The sequence below is a fragment of the Dromaius novaehollandiae genome, unplaced genomic scaffold (genome assembly GCF_036370855.1).
Source record: "Dromaius novaehollandiae isolate bDroNov1 unplaced genomic scaffold, bDroNov1.hap1 HAP1_SCAFFOLD_36, whole genome shotgun sequence".
In the NCBI taxonomy this organism is placed as follows: domain Eukaryota; kingdom Metazoa; phylum Chordata; class Aves; order Casuariiformes; family Dromaiidae; genus Dromaius; species Dromaius novaehollandiae.
Window position 1 is genome coordinate 3953069 of NW_026991446.1, and position 26590 is coordinate 3979658.

Here is a 26590-nt window from a genome sequence, read left to right on the forward strand (position 1 = left end):
AAGTACAGCTTATGCTGCTACAATTGTATTAAAAAGCTGAACAAGGAAAATGTGGGTCTGTTACCGAATGGGGTATGCAATTTAGTGATAGCAGACACAGGTAAAGCTAAGGTATTCAATGCCTTTTTTGCCTCAGTCCTCATCAACAGTGTCTCTGGGCCTCTGTGATTAAAGGTGGGGTTCGAGACAGAGAACTACCAGCAGTGAAGGAGGATCGATTCAGGGATTATTTGTGAGAACTTAACCCATGCAAGTCAATGGGACCTGATGAGCTGCATCTCAGGGTGCAGAGAGAACTGGCTGATGTCCTTTCAAGGCCACTCTCTGCCATCTTTGGAATCTCATGGAGATCAGGGGAGGTCCCCAGAAGCAGGAGGAATGCAAATGTTGCACCCATCTTCAAGAAAGAGCAAAAGGATGCTGTGGGGAACTACAGACCGGTCAGTCCCACTTCAGTCCTGGGAAAATCATGGCATGAGTCCTCCTGGAGCACACTTCTGGGCACATAAAGGAGAGGAAAGGAAGTATGAATAATCAGCATGAATTGAGCAAGGGTGGATCAATGTGATTGCAGTCTATGGTGAAATTACTGGATTTATGGACAAGATGAGAACAGTGGTTGTCATTTACCTGGACTTTAACAAGGCTTTCAACACTATCTCCCACAATATTCTTGCATTCAAGTCAGAATGTTACAGTCTGGATGGGCAGACAACCAGATGAGTAAAAAACTGGTTGGCTGGTCAGTCTTCAAGTTTTGTGGTTAATGTATCATATGCTACCTGCCGCTCCATTACAAATGGAGTACTACAGCCATTTCTCCTGGGTCCTGTCCTATTTAACCTCTTTATCAATGACCTGGATGGAGGAGGTGCTGGTGTTCCTGCTTATAAAGTTTGCAGATGACACCAAACTGGAGGGGGACCAACGAACACACTCAATTGCAGGGCTACCATGCAGAGAAGTGCAGACAAGCTGGAGGAACGGGCCAGCAGAAACCGAATGAAATCCAACATGGAGAAATGCAAAGTCCTCTAACTTAGAAGGAAGAGCCCCTGGCAGCAATACAGGTTGGGGGCTGGCTGGCTGGGAAGCAGCTCTGCAGAAAAGACCCTGGGGATCTTGGAGGACAGCGAGCTGAGCCTTAGCCAGCAATGTGCCTTGGCAGCAAAGAAGGCCAACAGCATCCTGGGCTGCATGAAAAAGAGCACAGCCCATAGGTTGAGAGAAGTGCTTGTCCCCCTCTACTTGGCACTCCTTAGACCACATCTGGAATACTGCATCCAGTTTTAGCAGTGTCCCAACCCCCAATACAAGAAAATTGGCGGGAGTTCAGCAGAGGGCCACCAAGATGTCTGGGGTGCTTGAGCACTTGCCCTGCCTGTTATGGTAGGCTGAGGGAATGGGGCTTGTTCAACAGAGAGAAGAGAAGGCTTTGGAGAGATTTAATAGCAGCTTTCCAATACAAAAAGGTTATGAAGATAATGGAGCCAGGCTCTTCACCATGATGCATGGTGGGACCATGAGAGACAATAGGAAAAGCTGGAACAGGAGAGATTCAGACTAGAGATAAGGAAAAAGTTTTTCACCATGAGGATAGTCAGGCTTTGGAAGAGGTTGCCCAGAAAGGTTGTGCAGTTTCCGTCTTTGGAGAGTGTCAAGGCCTGACTAGATAAAGACCTGGGAAAGTTGGTTTGACGCCATAGTTGTCCCTACTCTGAGTGAGAGTTTGGACAAGAAGCCTCCTGAGTCCTTTCCAGACTGAATTATCCTATAGACCCTTTGTGATCCACATGTCCTCCCAGGGCTGATGTGAGAACCTAGGCATCTGAGCACACAGCCCCCCTTTGCTTTATTCACTGGGTCCCACTTCTTACCCTCATGGCCAAGGAAAAAGCTTAGAGTGTCATGTGCAGGGTTGGCTGGGAGGCAGGCAGCCATTATAGAGCCCCTCCCTGGAGGAAAACTCTACGGTGAGAAGGACTTTTGCCTTCGTATCTCCTGCAGGGCCCCAGCTGACCTTTGGGTCCAGCTCAACCCTCGCCACACCTTGCCATCTGCAGGCCCACTTTCTTAGGCCTTTTCCCTGCTTCTGCTGTGTGAGAAGTCAGGAATTTAAAAGGTGGAAGAACGATGAAGGAGTACCTTGTGCCCCCAGCATTAGAAGCTGGTAATGCCTCCGTCTTTCCAAACTGCCTCCTTCTTTCCAAACTGCAGCAATAATCCCAGCCAGAACTCAAACCCCAGCTTGAACTGTGACCATAATCAGGAACACAACCAGATCTGTAAAGTGGATTTGGGCTTCTCCTTGTGAAGCTCTACAGGACTTTCATCTTTGCCACTAATTAGCAAACACTGTGATTCTCAGTGTTTACTTATCAAAGAGACATACTCCTTAAAGTTCTGCTGATCCTTTATACCCCTCAGGAAATCTTTTTTCCCAAAAGGTTTTCTGTAGGTTGGGTTGAAATAACTACTGCTTCTCAGCCAATGCTTTTCAGACTTTAAGAGGCTTTCTCACAGGGCTGTGAAGGTGTAATAGAGCTTCTTGGATATTTTTCTTTGTTCTGGAGCACAGAGTTTCCTGGAGAACCAGAGGTTTGGTTGGAGGTTTTTCTATAAGTGCTGTTCTGAAATATATATGTCCCTTCCTCCTATACTTGTTATCTGGCATAAGGTTTTTTAGGAATGATGGTTTGTTGTCAAGTACAAGTGCATTCCTTCTGCTTTTTTCATTGTTATTAGTCACAGAGCTACTGGTAATTTATGGAAATAATCTGGGCCCTAAAGAAACAAAGGTATGTGATAATCATGCTGTAAGTGTTTTGAGAAAGAATTTTTTTCCCCAGAAAAATCAGTTATCCAAGAAATTTGGCCTGTTTGTATGTGTGAAATTAGTTTGCCTGGGGAGGGAAAGAAGAGCAGATAAAGAGATACTCTGAGTTGAGTATTGGAAAGGGACACCTGTCCCCAAGCTGGGTGAGACAGAAGATTGAGTGACTTAAAGCAGGTACTTAGATATGGAAGAGTGTAGTTTCTAGTCACAGTGTGACTCTTTTTCTTTCTTTTTTTTTTTCTGAAGGTATATAAAACAGGACAGACCCAACATTTTGATCGTCTGTCAATTATAGGAAAACTTAAATGGGTGAGCAGTGAGCAGATCTTATATGTGAGTTATATGTTCTCTTTGTTTCATTTAGAACTGCTTGACCGCAGCTGTGGGGATGAAAAAGCTCAAGGTAACAAAGCATAGGTGATGTTGAATTTCAAAAAGTAACGACTGAATTTATTTTCTGTACAATCTATCATCTTAGCATAGAAGTATTCCTTGTAGAAAGAATAAACTCTCTAGAAAATAAGCTATCTGCAAAGCAGGCTTATGTTAGCCATGTGTCTGTAAAGAGTGAGATTCATTTGATCTATATTTAACCATTTCTGGAGCGTCTGTTCCCCCCTTGTTATCCAGTTGCCCTTTGCAGACTGTGGAGAGAAAGACACCTCTGTTAATGAATTAATTACTTTCTGGAGGTACAGCCCTGGGCTGGAGAGTAGGAGCCTGCATTATTTCTCTCTCTAGGCACACACCTCTTGGAGGACAGAACTTACCCTGATGGCTCCTATCCTTAAAGTGTGACAGGTACAGGAAATACTGCCTTACGTGTCATTTGCTGCTTATAATTTCCTTAGACATGTGGATGGTCTGCCAGTGTTGAAGCTATGAATTTCTCAGTGTTGAAGATATGAAAATATGAAGCTATGTTAAAAAAGTAACTGGAAAGTGATTCTAAAGATTTCAAAGCTTTGGAGTGATTAAAATAAATGTTAAAAACAAAACTGATACAATCTTGCATAGATATATGTAAACAAATAGATAGCTATGTTGCAGAACTATCCAGAGTGGAAGCAAAGGATGGAAAACCAAACTTCTGTGACTGAATTTATTCTTCTTGGTTTCCCCAGCATTCAGAAGGTTCATGTTTTGCTCTTTGTGGGTGTCTTGGTCATCTACCTGTTGACTGTCACTGGGAACATCATCATCATTGCCATAGTGCTAACTGACTGCACTCTCCACAGGCCCATGTATTTCTTCCTCGGAAACCTCTCATCCTTAGGAATCCTCTACGTCTCAGCTACAGTCCCCAGACTCTTGGCCAACCTCTTGGATGCCAAGAAGTCTATCAGCATAGCCGGCTGCAAAGCTCAAGCCTTCTCCCATTTTTTCCTAGGTGCCACTGAGTTTTTCCTCCTCACAGCCATGTCCTTTGACCGCTACCTAGCCATATGCAGCCCTCTCCATTATACCACCATCATGAGTGGCAGACTGTGCGCTCAGCTGTCTTTTGCCTCTTGGGCTGGTGGTTTCCTGACTGTCTTTGTGCAAAGCTTTCTGGTGTTCCAGCTGACATTCTGTGGCCCCAATGTCATCAACCACTTCTACTGTGATGTGGAGCCACTGTTGCAGTTGGCTTGCACTGATACTCGCTATATTAAAAGGATCATCTTCACAGTCACTGCCGTAGTTCTGTTCAGCACTTCCATTTTGATCACTGTCTCCTACTCCTTCATCATTTTCACCATACTGAGGATCCCGTCTGCTTCAGGGAGACAGAAGGCTTTTTCCACCTGCATTGCCCATCTGTCGGTACTTCTCTTGCTTTATGGAGCAGTCATATTTATTTATGCCAGGCCAAGCGGGCATGCCTCGCTAGGTATGAACAAAGCGGTGTCCCTTCTGAACACCCTTGTGACACCACTGCTCAACCCTTTCATTTATACCTTGAGGAACAAGGAGGTAAAGACTGCCCTAAAAAAGGCACTCATCAGAAATAAAATGCTTGAGGTAAAAAAGTGAGGGCAAAAATACTGACTTTTCTTGATACTCTGGCAGGAAACTGATCTCTCAAACCATTGCTGGGAAGCACTTCTAACAGTAAATAGTGAGTAGAAAGAAGCAATTGCTATTAAGGAGGCAGAATTACTGCTTTCTGACTATGTGACAGTGTTTGAATTGCTTGTTAAGTTGCTTGTTTTTCTGACGTGCTATTTGGAGATTGCGCTTTTTGAAAAGTCTTTTGCAGCGTTCCAGTATTTTCATTATACATCAGTGCAAAAGTGAAAACTAAAAGAGCTACCTAGCATGTAGTCTGTCTGAGTTTATTTTTTTTTTGCTCTGTAAAACACAGATGACTTACAATTGCTGTAGTTGTTCTGAAGTTTGCAGTTTGGGGGTTTAGTCTGTATATATGTTGTATCTTCACTGATGTCAAAGGATTAAAATTAATAGAGACCAGTTTGCATTATCCTAATTTTTATTTTTGTTCTGTATCATTTTTGATTGGTGTATTATATTTACTTTCAATGATTACTTCCAAAGTGATGATCCTAATGTCTAGCATTGGTTCTCTCATCACCTAGACTGCTCTCCCGTGTAATTTAAGACAATATGTTTTTTGTAAATTAGTGAATGCTTGAGTTCAACAAACATTCAAGGTTAGAATGATCTCAGCTAAAAGGTAGCTATCTACATTTTAGGTAGTCATCTTATTCCCTTTTTCTTGACAGACATTCAAATGAAATACTCAGCTGGTACTCAGTGGTAAGAAAAAAAAATCTTAGAGAAGTATTTTTAGGAAGTGATTTCTCCTTCAGCTCCCAAGTAACTCTGAATTACCTTTTGAAGCAAAAACAGAAAAACCACCACAAGTTAAGGCTAGGGATTTTATACCTCCACAAGACACTTCATACCTTCCTCTTCTTGGAAGCCTCCCTACCAAGGAGCAGCAGTCATGAAGAGTCACTCAAAGTGTCAGCCTGGAAATTTTCTGTGTATTTACAGGCCTTTGTTTTCATGCAGAAATGTGCAAACCAGTGCTGGAAAACCAAACTGAATTTATCCTGAGGGGTTTTCCCTGCATTCTGAGGGTGGAGGTTGTCTTCTTTGTGGGGACTCTGGTGATGCCCATCCTGGCGCTCAGTGGGAACACCATAATCATAGCTGCTGTTGTATCCCAAACCTTGCTCCACATGCCCATGCATTTCTTACTTTGGAATCTCTCATTCTTGGGAGTTTGGTACATGTCAGCCACAATTCCCAAACTGTTAGCCCACTGTTTCACCGTGACAAAATCCATCATCATTAATAGCTGCAAAAGTCAAGCCTGTTTATTTTTACTCCTGGGAGCCCCTGAAGCTTGCCCCCTGACAGCTCTCTCCTTTGGCTGGTGCACAGCTACATGCGATCCCCTCCACCACACTGCCACTGTGATCAGTGGAGTCTGTGTCCAGCTACCACGTGATCCCTGACTGGGTGGCTTTGTACCGTGTACAAACTACTTTGGCGTTTTGCCTGTCCCTCTGTGCCCCTTCTGTCATCAAACATTTCTGCTGTGATGTTGCGCCATTGCTTAGCCTGGCCTGGAAAGACACAGCTGCTGTCAAATAGCTCGTCTTTCTTGTTGCCTTTATGCCCTGTTCACTTCCCTGCAGATTCTCATCTCCTACATCTACCTTGTGAACATTTCCTGAGCACATGGGAGGCAGAAAGCTTATCCCACCTGATTTTTGTGACTCTGTTGTACAGGGATGACATTCATGTATGTGAAGCCAACAGTAAGAATGGTTGCACTGTTCATTGTGTTGATCACACAATTGCTGAGCCTGTTCATATACATCTTCAGAAAAAAGGAGATGAGGGATGCTCTGAGAAGGCAGTGGCCAGGAGGAATGTGTTGAGGGGTAAAAATGGTGAATGGAAAGGAAGGTGTGGTAAGAACCAGCACCTGCAGTGAGCATAAGGGATTCTTTCCACTGGAATAGCAATAAACATCATTTAATCTAGTGAACTCTGGGTCACTAAGGACTGAGGAAACTAAGTGAACCAAGGAAAAGTTTCTTCCCTTCTGACTACTTTCTTGAGTGGACCCAATAATGGCTGTTGCTAGGACACTTTAAAATGTTCATACATTTAGGACAATGGCACAAATCAATAGGGTTTGGATACCCTCTTTCAGTCAATTTATTAGGCAGGTTAAAAAAAGAAATCCCATTTTCCAGATTTTTATAGTGAATATTTTTGACAGAACTTCTACTATTTCGCTGGAATGGTCACACAGTATTTCCTAATTATTCATGAGATATTAATGAACATAACTGATGTATAGTTGAGAATCTTGTTTTAGAGTGACCTTTTTAAGTGTTAACAGGAAGTTAGTACACCATGGCAGACTGTGATTCATTGGTGAAATATGAATGAAGACTTTACGTACAGTAATCACACCATCACTTTCAAAATGTCTTCCATTCATATGTATTTACCTACTTCTGCTAATATCAAAACACAATCTGCATCATTCAAAGGTCTCTAAAGGAAGATACTGAGATGTCATAGAATCACTAAAATTATTTTGGTGAAGACACTAAATAGGCATGGAAAGTAATGGTGTGTACAGGACCTGGGTTGTCTTTTAGCAAATAAAATAGAATGAGAAAAACAAGACTTCTTATGCACAGTGTAAAACTGTGTTTCATGAACTGCAATATATTAATGTCATCTTGTGTGGTGTGGACCTTGCTCCAGACAGCTGGTCTGACTGCAGGACCCCCACCTGGTGAGAAGGGGATGACCGCACTGCACTTCCTCCGTGACTGACAGGGCATTGAGAGATCAGAATTAGTATGACATCAACTTTGTTGCGAACCCAAAGAGTGTGTAGTATAATATTTTGTGCCTGGCTATAGCGAATTAGACAGAGATTGCAATCTAAGAGTAAGTAATAAATACTTATTACTTGTGGTCGTGCTACACCTGGAGTCCTTGCTCATTTAGGGTTCCCCTTAAGTTAGTGAACTACTTAAGCAGTCACCACAGCAAGTCTTCCCCAAAGGGGATAGTCCTGACCGAGGTGGCCATGAAGAAGAGAAAGGCTGCCCAGGCTTTCTCTGCTGCTCAGATCTCTTTCCACTCCTGTGAGACAGTTGACAGTTGCAGAAAAGTACATCAGATATGCTGGGGCCTCTCACCGTATGCTTATGTTTAAGCTGTTGAACTCTGCCTGAAAAGCTGAAGAATTTTTTTCAGAGTTGAAGAACATGAGCACATTTTTATCAGCTGAAATAACTGAATACCTTTAAGAAGATTTTAATGTTTTCCCATGGTGCTAAATTGGAAATTTTCAGACAGTGTATGAATGTCAGAAGAAAATGCTGATATTCCCCAGTAGTTGCATGAGCACTGCTCTATTATACCATGTATTTAATCAGACTCATCTTCCACATACTTTCACATTTATTGATTAAAATGACCATTTCTTGAAGCATCTTTTCAGCACGCTATCTGGACATACACATTTTCCACTGTCCATTGAATTGTCCTCCTCCTAATACTCTTATTTCATTCAGTTACCTATCAACTCCGTAGTTACTGCTTTGAGCTTCAGGGAGTTTGGAGCTTGCCATGTCTTCCAGTAGCCTGTCTAATTGTCTCTTCAGACAACTCTTTAATTGTGTTTACGTCTGTCCTTTCCTATCTATCTGAAATACTTCTAGTAAAGTCATTCCCTGTGGAAAGCAGACTTCAGTGGAGGAAAACTTGGCCTTAATGTACAGCTGAGGGATTTTATGTTTTATTAAATTCTACCGTCCATTATTTTGTTTGTCGGCAATTAAGAAAAATCCTTCTGTGTCTGCATGCAGCTTGCTCTCTAAGTAAAGTAGATGGGAATAGGTGCCTATGACTTGTAACATTCATCTACAGACTTCAGTGGAAAAAAATTAGATTTGAAAACGAGTGATTTATATCCCAGGTGGCTGATAAGAGAAATGACAGGGCTGGGGTGGGGGGACGAGGACAAGAATTGTCCATATAGTGTCTGACCTCAAGGATACTGCTTTTCCTACATGAATGAACTTCATCAGGAGACATTCTGGATCAATATCCTCCAGAGAATGTTGATATCACTTATTCTCTATGCTGAAAAACAAAAAAAAGAAAAAAAACACAAAACATTTTTATTTAAGTTTATTGAAATCTTCCTCTTCTAGCTACACTCCTCAAATCTCTCTAATTAGTCACACAAGACTTGAAGACGTGGCTTGTTAGGACTTTCTGCATTTTAATGAGCCCCCTGGTGTATTTGATGCAGTGTTCCTGGGTTCAGATACTGAAAGGAGATTGAACAAACCACTCAAGAAGTTGGAGTCAGAAAGAAAGCCAGGAGTTTCTTAGCATGTTAATGCATCCCATTGAGGACCATCACCAACAAAGCCAACCATTAATGGAACCACAAGTTGAAGGGCTCTGCCCGGGGACGTAGTTAGAGAAGAAAGCTGGAGGCACTGGTTACAGGTAGGCAAAGGAAATGTGCAGATGACTGCTATATTGGGTAAACTCTTGATGCATTTGATAAGCAAAATGGCTAAACACTGGCACCTACTCCTTCAGAAAGGTGATCCTCTCCTTCACATGTTGCTCAGGGCTCTTTCTGGGGGCAGTGTGAGGGTGGTGGTGCAATGCTGAGTGCAGGGCACCGGTATGGCATCTCCTGGGTTCCCGAGCAGGGCAAGGGGGCAACGAGGTCCTGGTGCCATATGGAAATGGTGTCTCTTCATAGGCCTCAGTGACAGAGACAAGAGTCATAGCCAAGGGGACACAGACCTCCATTCTGACAGGGGCTTTCAGCCCTGACAAGACCCTCAACTGTCCCCACCACAAGCTGTCCGACAGCGTCCCACACCTGCGACTGTTTCCTTCCAGACTTTAGCCATGCTCCCTACTTCCCCACCTTAACCTGACACTGGGATCTCCCTAGCTTTACTGATGTCTCTGTCCTCACACACTGTTGCTTGAAACACCAAACTGTTGGTTTCTGCTGATTTGCCTATGCCTGAGTTCCCCAGCAACCCATCTGGCTTCTTTCAAAGCCCTGCTAATGCCCTTCACTCAGCTAAGCTATTCCAGCCCCAAACTTGCTTGCATTTTCAATTTCATACTGTATTCCAGCAGCAAACTGCAAATCCTCATTCTTGTGCTGTCCTAAAAATCACAGCTCTAACTATTTTCCACACCACCTGATCTCTGAGGTTTCCATTCTGTCTGTGATGCACACGTTCCTACATGCAAACCGCTCTCTGCTTGCACTCCTGTGTGGCCCAGTAACCTTCCTTCTTCCCCTGCAGGTGTGGAACCTCACTTCAGGTCTGCACAACTTTCAAGCTCATGGGTCTTTCCTGAGGTCTAGCCAAGTGTGGGCAGTGAAGGAGAGAAAAAGAGCAAGATCAGCTCGTGAGATATGACTGAGCTTTGTCCAGCCATGCCTCAGTGTTGTCCGAAAAGCGGATTTGTTGCCCGGTGTGCAATAGGCCAATAGTTACACGCTCAGGAGAGGCATTTGCTTATTTATTTCAGAGTTGCGCAAGCCTGGGTGCTCGTTGGTTTCCCACAAATCAAGCACCCCCCACCCCCCCGGCTTTTCAAGTAGCATATACACAAATTGCCAGGTTTGCAACTTTCCCTTTTACACTAATTGGTTAGTGATTTACATACAATTATAATTTTGCTTACACACCATTTTACTACTACGCATGCTCAGGGGAGGGGTCTTCACCTGGGCACGGGACTTTTTGACCTATGCGCATGATTTTGGTATTATGAGGACAGTTCAGGTAGGGATACATGGACCTCCAATTCTTTTGCCAGATTGGCAATACGTACCTAGAAATAAAACATTTGGATTTAATGTTTCTTTTAGCACTTTAGCACTGCTTTAGCACTTCTAGGATGCCCTTGATTAAAGAATGCTTCTTTTCAGAAAATAGAGATAGAAGTTATCCTAATCTGCCTAGTTTAAACAGCATAAACATTCTTTCTGAGCTTAGTTTAAACAGCATAAACATTCTTTCTGAGCTTAAGAAGCACCAGCTCTGGGGCCCCTTCTTACTGAACTAGGAGTGCGGCCCAAGGCTTCAGCAAATCCAGCTACTCATGCTAAGCCTAATCTACCTAGTTCAAACATTCTTTTTGAGCTTCTCAGGGTTGTCTTGTAACAATTCCCCCCTTTGAGACCTACATGCTCATTTTCATATTAGTCTCACTCTTTTAAAATCTTTCCCATATTAATTTTGTACAACATCTAGAAATGCATTGAATCACTACACAAACACATACAGAAACTAATAACACCATTCCCAAAATTGTTAAACATTTTTTAACCCATGAGCTCACGTCAGGGAACCAGGAAGTCAACCATTTCCATGTTTCTTCAAATCCGAAAGAGGTATCATCTTTCTGAACCCCGTGTAAGATTTCAGTCTGCTTCCAGATTTCATTTAGATCAGTAGAAATTCTTCCACTTTGATCCACATATACACAGCAACTAGTATTTATTACTGTACATACTCCTCCCTGAGATGCCAATAACATATCTAGAGCCATTCTGTTTTGGGTGGTTATTTTAGCAATTTCTGAAACCTCTTCTTGTAAAGCTGCAATGGCATCAGAGGTTTTATCTCCTATTTTCTCAATAACTGTTGTAATATTTACTATTGCTTTTTCAAGTTCACTCACTCCCAATTGTGGAAACAGCCACCTTGTGAATGACTGAAACCTAGTAGGTCGATCTACTGAAGGATTATTGACCCTCTTTTGTCTCCTCATGAATGTTCTTAGCCATGATTTTTGATATTTGTTACACAATTCTTTTGTTACAGTAATATTAGGGATTATTGCCCCTAGAGTACATGTCCCTGACCAATTAGGAGGTAGCACTTTTCGTGCCTTGTTCCCACGCAACTACTACCATCCACTACCTTTTGGAACACGCCACCATTTAGTTCCTTACTTGGCCACTTGTAACCTATTTCAGGTATCCAAGAGCAATCTTCAGAACTACCTACCTTAATGGCTCCAGTACAGCTGATCGGCTGTTTTCCATAAAGTACAGTTTTCTCCCACCATTTATTACTATTATTACATCTTCTGATACATTGATAATAATCTCCTGTCACACTCTGGACTTCCCATTCCTGTTCTGTTGTTTCATCATATTTCCTTTGATCACTATCATTTCTTATCTGTTTCATAAATTCCATAAAGGAAAAATTAAGAGGCACTCCAATTAGCGGGAAGCCCTTGTTGGAAAGTCCAGGGAAGTGGGCACACACCCAACAATCCCTCCGGTTAACTATCTTCATAGATTTCGTAATTACTTCCAAATGAACATTTTGACCCCCAAATCCTTCCTGATTCCCTTTAATTGTTTGGCCCAGGTAAAAACTAACCACCACATTTCTCCCCCGTTGTTTGTTAAGGAGAACATCATTTTTACACAGATACCTTAACAACAATATTAACCCTATTCCTAACAAACAGATTAAAGCAATTCTTTCCTGAATACAATCTAAATTTAAAACCAATTCACTTCCAATACAACTCATATATCTTTATATATTTTTAACTTTAAAGGTTGAACTTGTTCAGCTTTCCACGTCTCTCGAGGTACTGCTTTCACTCGGGTGTAGTGGATCCAGGAATCAATTCCCTGCAGTTTCACAGCAGTATTTGTTGTTAGTAGTACAAGATATGCTCCTCTCCATTTTTCTATCAATGATTCATCCTTCCAGGTTCAAAGATATACTTGATGTCCTGGCTGGAATGAATGTACAGGTGAATCTAAAAGTACAGGAGATCTTAACTGGATGTACCTACAGAGAGAAGTAAGAACCTTTGCCATAGACAAGAGATAATCACTTAAAATTTGATCGCCCTTAATGTGCATCTGAATTTCATTTCCTGTTAAATTTACAGTGTGAGGTTTACCATATAGAATCTCGAATAGACTAACGTTCTCCCTAACCCTTGGGGTTATTCTGCTTCTTAATAATGCCAGAGGTAAAACATCAGTCCATTTCATCTGAGTCTCCTGACACAATTTCCCTATCTGTCTCTTAATTGTTTGACTCATTCTTTCCACTTTTCCACTGGATTGTGGCCTCCAGGGGGTAAGTCAGTCCCATTTAATTTGTAGTATTTGTGAGATTTGCTGTACTATTTCTGCTATAAAATGAGGTCCCCTATCCGAAGAAAACCCTTCTGGTACCCCAAATCTTGGTATGATTTCTTTTAATAACATTTTCACTACCTCCCTTGCTTTGTTGGTGCGACATGGGAAAGCCTCAGGCCATCCTGAAAAGGTGTCAACAATTGCCAACAAATATTTACATCCATTACAGCTTGGTAAATCAGAAAAAATCAATTTGCCAGTAATCCCCAGGCATGAAGCCCCTTTTTACTTCCCCGGGGGGGAGCTTCTTCTGAATCTTGGGATTATTTCTAAGACAGATTTCACATTTTTGTGTAATACCCTTTGCAATTATTAACATACTAATTCCCACAGCAAATCTTTTAACTGTTTCAACCAATGCCTCAGCTCCCATGTGGGTACTACCATATATTTGCTTCATCAGCTTCTTCATTATCGGCGAAGTTACAACACATTGTCCAGTAGATGTCACCCACCATCCTTCGGAAGTCTTTATACATTTCGGTATTTCTGCTAATTTATTTTCTTTTTCAGTGTATACCGGAATTTCCATTTTTAACGTTCTCTCTGGAACTAATGCTGCCACTGACACAGATAATGCTACCCCTTTTGCAGCCTCATCAACCCTTTTTTTCCCTTGAACTATGTCAGTCTGTCCGGATTGGTGCACTTTGCAATGCATTACTGCCATTTCTTTGGGTTTATTAACTGCTTCGAGTAGTTCCATAATCTCCTTACTGTATTTTATAGGATTCCCTTGAGAAGATAGCAATCCTCTTTCCTTCCAAGTTGCGCCATGGGCATGTATAACCCCAAAGGCATAGTTTGAATCTGTAAACACATTAGTCCGTTTTCCCTCTGATAATTCCAGAGCCCAGGTTAAAGCAATCAGTTCTGCTTTCTGGGCGGATGTATTTGCTGGTAGTGAGCTTGCTTCGATTTCTTCTTCCAAAGTGATGCCAGCACATCCAGCCCGTTTTTCTCCCTTTATGATAAAACTGCTCCCATTGGTAAATAATTCCCAGTCTGGATTCTGCAATGGAATATCTCTCAAATCTGGATGGCTGGAATATACTTGCTCAATAGTCTGCAGGCAGTCATGAGCCAACTTCCCTCCTTCATGAAGTGGTAATAAAGATGCCAGATTAAGGGTATTAGACACTTTCATGGTTACATCTTCTTGCTCAAGTATCACTGCCTGGTACTGCACCATCCTACTCGAGGATAACCAGTGATGCCCTTTCTGTTCTAAAACTGCTGCAACAGCATGTGGCACATAAACAGTCGCCTTTTGTCCCAACGTCAATTTTCATGCTTCCTGTATTAACAACACAGCAGCTGCAACTGCTCTGAGGCATCCTGGCCACCCTGCACCCACTTTATCCAATTGTTTTGAAAAGTAAGCCACAGGTCTTTTCCAATTTCCTAAAGTCTGTACAAGCACTCCCAAAGCCTGGTGCCCTCGCTCATGTACATAAAGCTCAAATGGCTTTGTTAGGTTTGGAAGTCCTAATGCAGGGGCACTCATGAGAGCAATCTCGATTTCATCAAATCCTTTTCGGCACTCTGCAGTCCACTCCAGCAAGTCTCCCGGCCCCTTAGCAGCTACATATAAAGGCTTTGCCATTAATCCAAAAGTAGGTATCCACCGGCGACACCACCCAGACATTCCTAAAAATCCCCTAAGTTCTCTTTTTGATTTTTTTTTTTTGGGGGGGGGGGCGATCTGACAAATCGCTTCTTTTCTTTTGATTCCTAATTTTCTTTCCCCCTGGGATATTTCAAATCCTAGATAGATTAGGCTTTCCTTCATGATCTGTACTTTTTTTCTGAGACACCCTATATCCCACTGTTCCCCCAAAATTTAATAAACTGATGGTTGTTTCTCTACATTCTTCAATTGTGTCTGCCCCCAATAAGATATCATCCACATACTGTAATAAGGTAGTGGTATCTTTCTTACCTTGCCATAATTTTAATTCTTTTGTGAGTACGTTACCAAAAATGGTAGGGCTGTTCTTGAATCCTTGAGGGAGTACTGTCCAGCACAACTGCATTTTGCATCTCGTTGTAGGACTTTCCCACTCAAAGGCGAATAATTGTGGACTTTGTTCCTCCAAAGGGATACAGAAGAAAGCATCTTTTAAGTCCAATACTGTAAAATAGACATCTGAATCATTTATTGTTGTTAACAAAGTGTATGGATTGGGTACCACTGGGTGCACATCAATCACTATCTGGTTAATAGCTCGCAAATCCTGTACTAGATGATATTCTTGTGAATGTGGTTTTTTAACAGGCAGGACTGGAGTATTGTACTCGGACTGACATTCTTGCAACAGTCCATACTTTAAGAAATTATTAATTATAGACTCCAGTCCAACATGGGCCTTTAGTTCATGGCATACTGTTTTCGCCTTACCGATTTAGCTCCTTGTTTTAATTCCACCTTTACTGGTTCTACACATCTGGCTCTTCCAGGCTTCTCCGTTGCCCACAAAAAAGGGACTACTGCGTCGATTACTTCGGAGGGAATTCCGCTTGGTCCACCCTCCACCTGTTCAGAATCCAGTGCTTTCTGTAGCATATATGCTTGTGCCTTCCAGGCATTACTTTGCAGAATATGCACTTGAACTTTGTTTTTATCAAAGGCTATCTGTGCCCCCAGTTTATTCAGTAAATCCCTCCCCATTAGGGGTAATGGGCATTCTGGCATATATAAGAATTCATGTGTTAACACTCTATTTCCTATTTTACATTTAATGGGTTGAAAGGTTTGACCACTTGCTTTCCCGTGGCCCCAATTACTGGCATAGAGAATTTACTCATTGGTCCCTTACAGCTATTTAATACTGAATATGTTGCTCCAGTGTCTACTAAAAACTTAACTGTTTTGTTCCCCAGCTTTACTGAAACCAGGGGTTCGGCTGGGGAATCCAATTCCTCAACCCCCGGTCCCCATCAGTCTGAATCTTCTGCACCAATCACGAGCAAATCTGCCTCCGGAACAGATACAGACTAAGGTTTCCAAATATCTGATTGTCTCTTCGGGCACTCATTTTTCCAGTGCCCCTTCCCCCTACAAATCACACATTGATCTCTCCTCAGTGAAATTCTATTTCCCAAATTCCCTCCTATTCTATGTCCTCTTCCACATCCTTGTCTTTGCAGAAAACCCCTTCCCCGAGAGGAAGTTTGTGCCTGGGCAAATGCAGCTGCCAACATTGCAGCATTTTGCTTCTTATCTTTCAGTTTCTCCTTTTGTTTTTCCTTTCTCTCTACTTCTTCCCTGTTACTGTACACCTTCTATGCAATTTCTATTAACTGTGATATTGACATCCCTGACATACCATCTACTTTCTGAAGCTCTGAGGGCCTGGGCAACATGATCAAGGGAGCACCCAAGAAGGTGAGATGAACTTTTCTCCCCTCTAACCATGGCCCCTTACTAGAGAGATCCTGGTGGAGAGCTGCACAGGGCTTCAAGAGCCTGGATAGACTAGTAAAGGCAAAGGTGAGTGTTTCCTAAGGCCATACTCCTTTCTGTGATGTCAGGAGGGTTGGACAGGGGGAATTTGGTGCAAAATGTGGATCTCTGGACGGAGATTTTCTCTGGACTTGTTTCTAGCAACTTTAACCTTTGGCAGCAATGTAAAGAACAGCCATTAGAGGCACGAACAGGGAGAAGCTCGTGCACGTCTTTTGCTTTGCAGCTGCAAAAGCACAAGGATGCTGTTCTGGAGGTGTTGCTGAGGGACCAGGAGGCCATTCCCGGTTTGGAGATGTTTGCTGAGAGCATGCTGGTGCTGGCTAAGGTGGTGAGGGAGCTGAAGGCGAAGGACTTGGGATCTGCTTTTGGAGACATTGCCAGGTCCACCACCAAGATGTGGCTGTGAGGGAAGCCACTCTTTCTCCCACTCCTATGAGAGGTGTGGTGTGGGCAGGGCCATGTAGGTCACCTGGAGGTTCATGGAAGAAATAGAGACATGTTTTGGAGAAGACCGAGGAGAAAGGGATGAGATGTGGCATGATCTCTCCTGGATCATGGTCTCATGCAGGTGTTTGGGGTCACCTTGGAGCATGGCGATGGAGGTCTTGGCACAGCGGGAGGGAGTCATCTCACTGCACTGCAGGTCTCTGCAGCTGGGCTCGTCACTTCAGGTTTCTGTCATAGGCAGTGGAGAGAAATAGCTGCTCGGAGAGTCTCTGCTGGCTCAGTGTCTGCTTTGGCTCTTTTGCCTGTCCCCTGTGGATAGGATGGGCTGTGCTGTGAAATGCCTGTTGCTCTCCTGGGTCAGGGGTGTGACAGGCCACCATGGAGTGCCCTGGTCAGGCAGTGGAGTCAGGAATCCTGCTTTGCAGAGGATTTTGAAGCACATTTCTCAGTGCAGTAGAAACCTGCTGTTTGCACCTCCCTTTTGGGCGCAGGGCAGGCTGTCCTGAGCTGGGACCCCCAAGGCCTTGGGGATGCAAAGGTGCAGGGAAAGAATATGGACAAGGTGAATCTTGTCTCCAAAATGTTCTTTCCAGAACTGCATTCAAACACACTGATTTATTGGTCTCTGAGGTTTGGATGGGCAGCTGAGAGCTGCTTCTTGGGATGCTGTCCTCCATGGGCAGCACTCCAATGTTGAAGAGAGGTTTGTACGAGGTGCCCTAGTTACCAACCAGCGTTCCTCAGTTTCAGGAGAAGGAGGTCCTTCACTCCTTGGCCTTCAACCTCTATGGAGTCCTGGCCTCCTCTGCCTCAGGGCAGAGATCATTCTTCCCCAGAGAAGTGGAGGAAGCATTGGCCAGTGTTCTCCTGCACCTTCGGGACCCATAAATCTCCGATGTAAGAGTCCCCAGAGCTTCTTTGCAAAGCTGCAGAAAGCCATGCGGCAATAGCAGAGATATTCTGTCGCTCCCACCTGCTTGGCAGCTGCCGGGTGTCTCTGCACTTGATTGATTGCTAAAGCTATTCCAACAAGGTTTCTCCTTCAAGTAATTGTGCTGAGCATTGTCCCATGATTTCGAGCCAAAAGCAATAAGGTGAGAGCAACATGGACGCCAGGTAATCCAGGACAGAAAGAACAACGTCTGCTATCCTTGCAGTTTTACCAGCAACTGCTCACTAACACCTGATAAGACCAAACTCTTTGGAATTAAGCAAGTTCTTGCCCAATAACTGAAGCGACCCATAGGGTTGGTATAGACCAAACTTCCCAGCCGGAAGGTACAAATACGTCAGCTCACCCAAACAGCCTTTGAAGCGGGTCACCAGCCACAACTTGTGGGGCAAATGGGAAAAATAACATCCCTTTTGCCCCACAATTTACCCCACATTGATGCACTCCTAACTGTGAGCTTGTTTCAGATGGCTGCTCCCCTATGCCATCCTCCCTGTTACTGAATTGATAAAGCAGCTGGAAGAACTGGGAATCATTATCAGATTCTTTCCCCTTATAATTCTTCTGCATGGCCTGTAAAGAAACCGTGTGGCAAGTGGCAGCCAACGATAGATTAAGGAGCCCTGAGTTCTGCCAGCAAACCGTCCACTGCAGCTATTCCCAGAATAATGGATATAGGCAATTGTCTTAATGAATGCCACTTTCCATTGATGGCGATTATAGATGTGAAGAATATATCTTTTATCAGCCTAATACCTGAGGCAGATAGGGAGAGATTTGACTTCACCTGGCAAGGAGTCCAAAATACATTTACTCATTTACCACAAATTTCAACAAAGTCCTACATTGCTCATGCGCTCTTGGCTAAGGAGCTGCAACCACTAAAATTACCACAAGAAGTCAATGATGTACTCTACATAGATGATGTCCTAATAGGTGGCCACCCTGCTGAATCTGTAAAATGGGCCATGGACACTATTATCAGAGAATCACAGAATGGCTGAGGTTGGAAGGGACCTCTGGAGATCATCTAGTCCAACCCCCCCTGCTCAAGCAGGGTCACCTAGAGCATGTTGCCCAGGACCCTGTCCAGACAGCTTCTGCATATCTCCAAGGAGGGAGACTCCACAACCTGTGCCAGTTCTCAGTCACCCTCACAGGAAAGAACTTTTTCCTCATGTTCAGACGGAACTTCCTGTGTTTCAGTTTGTGCCTGTTGCCTCTTGTCCTATCGCTAGGCATCACTGAAAAGAGTCTGCCCCCATCCTCTTCCTTCAGATATTTATACACATTGATAAGATCCCCTATCAACCTTCTCTTCTCCAGGCTAAACAGGCCCAGCTCTCTCAGCCTTTCCTCACATGAGAGATGCTTCAGTCCCTTCATCATCTTTGTAGCCCTTTGCTGGACTTGCTCCAGTAGCTCCATGTCTCTCTTGCCCTGGGGAGCCCAGCACTGGCCACAGTACTCCAGGGGTGGCCTCACCAGGGCTGAGTAGAGGGGGAGGATCACCTGTCTTGACCTGCTGGCAATGCTCTTCCTAATGCAGCCCGGGATACTATTGGCCTTCTTGGCCACAAGGGCACCTTGCTGGCTCATGGTCACCTTGTTGTCCACCAGGATTCCCAGGTCCTTCTCTGCAGAGCTGCTCTCCAGAAGGTCAGCTCTCAGCCTGTCCTGGTGCATGGGGTTGTTCCTCCCTAGGGGCGGGACCCAGCACTTCCTTTGTTGAACTGCATGAGGTTCCTCTCTGCCCATCTCTCCAGCCTGTCAAGGTCCCTCTGAATGGCAGCAGAGCCCTCTGGTGTATCAGGCGCTCCTCCCAGTTTTGTCTCATCATCAGACTTGCTGAGGGTGCACTCTGTCCCTTCACCCAGGTCATTGATGAAGAAGTTGAACAAGACTGGACCCAGCACTGACCCCTGTGGTACACTGCTAGCTACAGGCCTCCAAATAGGCTTTGCAACACTGATCACAAAAAGGGTATCTCCACAAATTAAAAAAAAAAAGGGGGGGTGGGCTCCAGAAGGCATGGTGCTTCCACCAGTGCAAGTCCCATCCCACTGACGGCAGCACCAGGAGAGAAAGGCTCTGTCCCTGACACCTCTCATGAGATAGAAGCAGGTTTCTGAGTCTGGACTTCAACCGGATGGATCTGACATTGCTGGGGGAGTGCTTCGGGAACAGAAGAGGCTTTCAGTATGGGAAATAAAAGTTCTAGCTAAAGACCCTCTGACGTTTGGCTCTTCCTTTTCCAACCAGGTAGTCTCTCCTTCCTTTGTGGAGTACCAACAATAAGACACAATGCACTGAGGGTTGATCCCTATTATGTGCAAAATCTCAGCTCATTTAACACGGGGTTTGGCTGGTTAGATGCGCATGGGACAATGTCATGGCCTTGGGTACAAGTGGTTAAGGCTTAGGTATCAGGGGTAAGTTTGGGCTTTGCGGTTATTCTACAGCTTCTGCCTGGTCAGCTGAGGGTACACAGAGCACCTCCTCATCAGCACCTGAGTGCTGTCCCCCAACACCTGCCCCTGCCTCGGCAGTCCCCCAACCTCTCTGCCCTCCTGGCATGACCCCGCCCTTCCCTGCAGCACCTCGCCATGCCAGCCTGCTGCTCCCCACCAAGCAGCCTCCTGCACCACAAGTGACCTCACAACCAAGGGCCCAGCCCTCACGCCTCCACTTGCAGCTCCCCCTCGCCTGCCCCTGCCCTCTGCTCTCAGCTCCAGGCGCTTGCACTCCAAGACTAAGCACCAGCCCTGCCATGCCTCTGCCTCTGCCTCTGCCTCTGCCTCTGCCTCTGCCTCTGCCTCTGCCTCCCAGGCCCCAAACGCCTTGGCGCTAGCCTTACAAGAGGCCTGGAGGGTTGCGGCTGCAACATAGGGCTTAGGCTTCAGGCATCAGCGGGGAGGTTGCGCTTTGCATTCGTGGGCTTTGGGAAAGCTTTTGGGTGGTGGCTGAGGGCTGGGCTTCATGTTTCTCCTGAGCATTTTGGGACTGGGCAAATTCTGTGGCCCGGGAGGGGGGGGTGTTTGTGTGGGGGTGAGGGCTAGAGCCTGGTCTAGCACTTGAAGGCAAGCGAGGAGGCCTAGGCCTTACCTGCAGACACAGGCAAGAGTGGGGGTAGAGGGTAAGGATTCAGGCTGCAGCGTAGCAGTTTGGGTTTGGCCTTTGCCACTAGAGGAGGGGAAGGAGGCAAGGTGGAAGGGTAGGGCTTCAGCTTAGTGGTGAGGCTTCAGGTCTGGCCCTGCCAGAGGAGCACTCGCAGGCCCTGTGCCAGCAGCATCCCCATTACCTGAAGCCTCCTGACCTCCCCAGCACGGGTCCTGTCTCTTGGCCAAGAGCTCCATGGCCTTCATGTGCTTATAGCATGTATGGCCTCATGAAGAAGAATGTCAAGGAGGTAGGCTATGGAAAGTAGCCAGACTGTCCTAGGAGGAAAAAGAAACAGTGTAAAGTGTCCCGCATATCTTATCCGTTACAACTCCTAGCTTGGCATGCTTTATCAGCTATATTATCACGCAACCATTTCACGATCATAACAGAATTCTTCTTATTGCACATAAGCCTGTTGCATAAAAACCTATTAGTTCCCCCTCTCCGTGTCCCTTGCCATGGTCAAATGCTCAGCGGCGCCTGGGATTCTCCCATCTTTTTATTGCCTCGATCTGGATAACACTGGGGAACCCCTGCATAGACACAGAGGGAATAATTGCCTTCTACTGATCCTTGTGTGCATTTTATTCGTGTATCCGTCCCTGCCCGGAGCTAGGGTGCTTGCACCCACAATTGGCATAGTCAGCAGGATAGACAAATAGCAATACTGTGGTCTAAGAAGGCAAAGGGGGAAGGCAAGAGCCAGAGGGAAGTTGCTCGCCCTCGACCACCTGGATGGCCTCAGACTGAGCAGTGGGGGCTGGCAGCCGCGTTACTTGCCATGCTGGCGATCCCAGAGGACTGGCCGGAGCTGGCAAAAGGGGAAGATGTCACCCCGAAGGCAACTGAATCTGCTTTGCGAGCTATGCCCTTTCAGGCTGCCTCAGAAGCCTCTTGAAAGTTAGCAGGATGGCTTGGTTGGGCATTGCTAACGGGTATTAGAGCCCTAGATAATGACGTAGTATCCTTGCAGCAGCAAGTGAAAGAGTTGGAAAAGCAGGTAGGGGATTTGCAAGATGCAAAGGCGATAGCCCAAGAAGTGATTACAGCACAAGCTGAGAAAAGCCAAGATTTAGCCCACAAGAGGGAGTGGCTAGCTTTGCAGATGGCTAATAAGCGCTGCAGGCGTTACGGAAAGGTGCCTGCTACTGCTTCTCGGGTGTGGGCAATTATAGCTCAACCTTCCTGGGATCCAGAGGTGTGGGATGGTAATATCTGGAGTACCTCATCTGACTCAGAAATTGAATCTGATATTGAGCAAGAACCCACTAACGCTCAGGTGTGGCCACTTGTTCAGATGCGGGGGGAGCGACACATAAATAGGGATACTGAGAGCAGTCAAGGACTTGTACGCCAAAGGAATTATGTGAGTTTTTGACTACATTTCAACAACAACCGGGGGAGTTAATACTAGCGTGGATGGTGAGAACCAGGGACAATGGGGCTGGATCATTAATGTTATTAAGGGAAGAACTGAATTTAATGAGCCCGTTGTCCACGGATGCTCAAGTGCAGCATTATGTCTCCCAACTTACATTTGCCTGAGATGGTGCCGGTAACCCCATAGTTGCTCCTTTGCTGTACCAGTGGTTATGTGCCACGGTGGTAGAGGCTTACCCATCTATGGGTGAGCTGTCCGCCACGGTGGGGGCATGGCGTATCATGGAGGAAGGAATAAACGTTGTGACAGTTGCGGGTGGCCATTGGACTAGCGGATGATAATGGTCCAGATGGCATAGAAATAACTCGGCAAATGAAAATGCAGTGATTGAAAGGGGCCCCAAGTGCCTTGAAACCGCTCCTGTTAGGGACGGCGATGCCTGCTACTGGTACAGTAGGAGCGCTGGTGAATAATTTGCGAGATCTAGCTTTGGGGGGTGGACCAGATTCTAGACGGGTAAGGATGGCTCAGGAAGTTGGAGCAAAGAGACAGGGAGGAGTGACTAAGGTGAGTGGAAAGGTTACACAAAAACAGATGTGGACTGACTTGCTGCAGGTGGGGATATTGCGGGATGAGATCAATGGCTTGCCAACTGCTGATTTATTCAAGCGTTGGCAGCATTTGCCTGCCAATCAACAAAACTGAGTTAAACCCACTGCCCCACCTGCACACAGTGCTCCCTGGAAGCTGCTTGCTAAGAAACAAGGAAGGGCAGGCGAGTCCCCTGAAATCCGAACGTGGGTTGCAGCATATCAGCCGAGGGACTGACGCCCATATGTACCCCTGCACATTAGATGACACTCGGGAGGGGAAATAGCTGTGCTTGCTTTAGTAGATACAGGAGCAGAAGTTACAGTGCCACACAGTGCCCTAAACCCTGGAAAAGCAACAACGCACACCTGCGGTTTGGGTGGATCTTCCACCCCCGCTGTCGGGCAATAGTTACTTTAGCGATTGGGAAAAACCCTCCCTTCTCCATTCCAGTCTTACTGGCACCCATTCATGAGTATATTTTAGGAACTGATGTGTTACTAGGTCGAGATATACGCACACTGCAAGGATTATTCTCTTTTGGAAGGAGTCCCTCACTGCCACAAGTATGAGTAATCACGCTAATCAGAGGGTACCCAAAACGGGATGGGCTGTGAACCCCGAAAAGGTACAAGGACCAGATATTAGTGTTCAATTTCTAGGAGTAGTGAGGAGAGAACAAATGAAGGCCATTCCTGAAAAAGTGCATAATACTATCCAGGAATGCCTTGTCCCTATGACTATAAAACAGCTGCAAGCTTTCCTAGGTCTCCGAGGATTCTGGCAAACTTTTATACCTCATTTAGCATACTTGATGCGGCCCTTGCAGCGTTTAACAAAGAAAAGCAGTCAGTGGCAGTGGACCAAAGAGCACCAGCAGGCTTTCAATTTCTTCAAGGAAGCGGTGGTCCAACACTCTGAGTTATTTACACCCTATGAAGGACAACGTTTTGAATTGGAAGTTATAGTTATGGGAGATACAGTATCTTGGGGGTTATGACAGCAATGTGCTCATGCACAGCATGAGCCCATAGGGTCCTGGTCCTGCCTATTGCAAGGAGCTACAGCAAATTACACCCCCATAGAAAAACAACTTCTAGCAGTGGTATGGGCCCTGCAGGACACAGAACAAATTACTGGACGCCATCGCGTCACTGCGCATACACCCATCCCAATTCAAGCATGGGTAAATGATGACACTGTTAGAGCCCATGTTGGAGTGGCCCAAACTGCAACGCAATGGAAGTGGAAACATTCTTTGCAAGCTCGACTGAAAGGAGGGAAGAAGGAGTTAAGCACCCCACATGCCACTTTACTGGGAGAAGTACAGTTTAAGCACATGCCCTTACTATCTGAACCGGAGGGTCTACCTCTTCCTGCCCACCCCCACCCCCCAGCAGAAGTGTCACCGGTACAAGAAGCTCCTCCCTTTGAGATGTTATCTCCTGAACAGCGGGAGTGGCCTTGGTTTTCTGATGGTAGTGTAGTGTATTCTTGGGCAGGAGGACACGTATGGCATTCTGTGGCATACAACCCTGCCATGGACACTATCTGTTTTGCCCCCGGAACAGAATACTCCAGTCAACAGGCTGAACTAAAAGCTGCAGCTGTAGCTTTAGATGAAGGAGATGCATGCTATCTCTATACAGATAGTTGGGTAGTGTACAAAGGCTTGCAAGCTTGGCTGCCAACGTGGGCCACTGCACAATGGAAAATACACGATAGGGAACTTTGGGGAAATTCCTCGTGGGAAAAAAATTGGAGTATTGTGCAGACAAAAGTTATTTCAGTACGACACGTTGATGCCCATCAAAGGCAAGAGACTCTTGAAACGCAATATAATTCAGTGGTTGACCGAATGGCAACCCCCTCAAAGTTGAAACAGGCCTGACAAGCGCACAAATGGCCAGGGCATCAGGGCCCTGTCACCGCTCGAGCTTGGGACTTGTCACAAAGTCATCCCATGCTAGTGCTACACTGCTATAAGACTGCACGTGCTAATTGTTCCCCCTGTATGAAGGTAGTAAAAGTACCCCTAACTAGTACATATGGTCGCGTTAAATGAGGTGAACAACCATTTACAACCTGGCAAGTAGATTATATAGGCCCACTGCCCCCTTCACAGGGAAAAAAGTATATTCTAACTGCCGTAGACACCTACACAAGTCTGATGTGTACATATCCCACCTCTCAGGCGAATCAATCTGCCACTGTAGGAGGTTTAGAGCAACCGATGTATACCAATGGGATACCTAAAGAAATACAGCGTGATCAAGGTACCCACTTTGCAGGACATGTAGTGCAGGAATGAGCAAAGGATTTGGGGATCACCTGGATTTTACACATCCCATACCATCCCCAAGCTAGTGGACTAATACAAAGAATGAATGGTTTACTGAAAGAGCAAGTTCGAAAACTCACCCCAACACAGATATTAAAGCGATGGGCAAGTGTATTGCCCCAGGCACTATTCATGCTTAACAAAAGACGTGTGGGAGTACTTACTCCCTATGAACGAGTGCAGATTAAACCAACATTGGCACCTCCCCGCCGAATATCAGCTATGGAAGGAGGGGTTGCCCCCCACGTGCTTGCCTCACGAGAAGTAGAATTCTATGCACCCAGATCGTTATTAATTACCAAGTGGAAAAATACAAGCCTACGCTTGCAGCTCGATTGTCCATCGCAGCATGTATGGCTATTCACACCTTTGGTATCCATTCAAATAACTCCACTTCTGCTAACTTCCTCTCCAGATTTATCGTTCCAGGTATCTGCATCTGTGCCAGTAAATATTTCACAAGGACCAATGCTGGAGTACCTCAAATTCAGCAAACACCTTCAACACATTCCTTAGCTAATGTGTAGATACTAAATCCTCACAAGGAAAAACGACCTGGTACCATCCTGGCAGACAGCCAGGAGCAACGGTCCTAGTGCATGCGAGGTCCCCTCGGCATTTGTGAAGTATTGCTGGTATGCTGCATCCTGTGCTCCCCAACAAATGCGATCGACTTGCAGAATCATCCCGTACCACATATAAATACATGGATCTGGCTAGCTCAGTGTTTGGCTAACTTATCTGCCTTTTGTATTGCAGGCGGATGGTCTCCCGATGAGGTACTAACCACATGTTATATAGGAATACTAACCTCCCTTCAAATATTACAAAATTATACATTCTTGAGAAATTTTGATATCCAACTCACCCCCTTGAATTTATACGATCTGGGAACAGCCTCTACTAAATTAACACCTTGGACGTATTCATTTCAGATTGCCAACGTGTCCAAAGCAGATTTATGTTTTTGCTTTGTCCATGCTACCATACCAAAGTATGATATGACCAATATGCAATTGAAATGTAACAGTACTATGAATATAACCTTTAGGGTGGTTCCTTTTACGCAGCACCACTGCTTACACTTATGTGCCAGCCAATACCACCGGTGGCCCTTGCGCTATTACGCTAAGCATCCTCCCTTTTATGACAGAACAAAAGAGAAAGCCACGGCATGTTTTGCATGCCACAT

General features: G+C 45.2%; 1 protein-coding gene across 1 annotated transcript; it reads left to right on the forward strand.

Annotated features, from left to right (window-relative positions):
- Nucleotides 1-3910: 3910 nt before the first annotated feature.
- On the forward strand, nucleotides 3911-4852 carry LOC135326578 (olfactory receptor 6X1-like). The gene has a single exon (XM_064504393.1). It carries the CDS (start codon nucleotides 3911-3913, stop codon nucleotides 4850-4852), a length of 942 nt encoding a protein of 313 aa, XP_064360463.1.
- Nucleotides 4853-26590: the final 21738 nt, after the last annotated feature.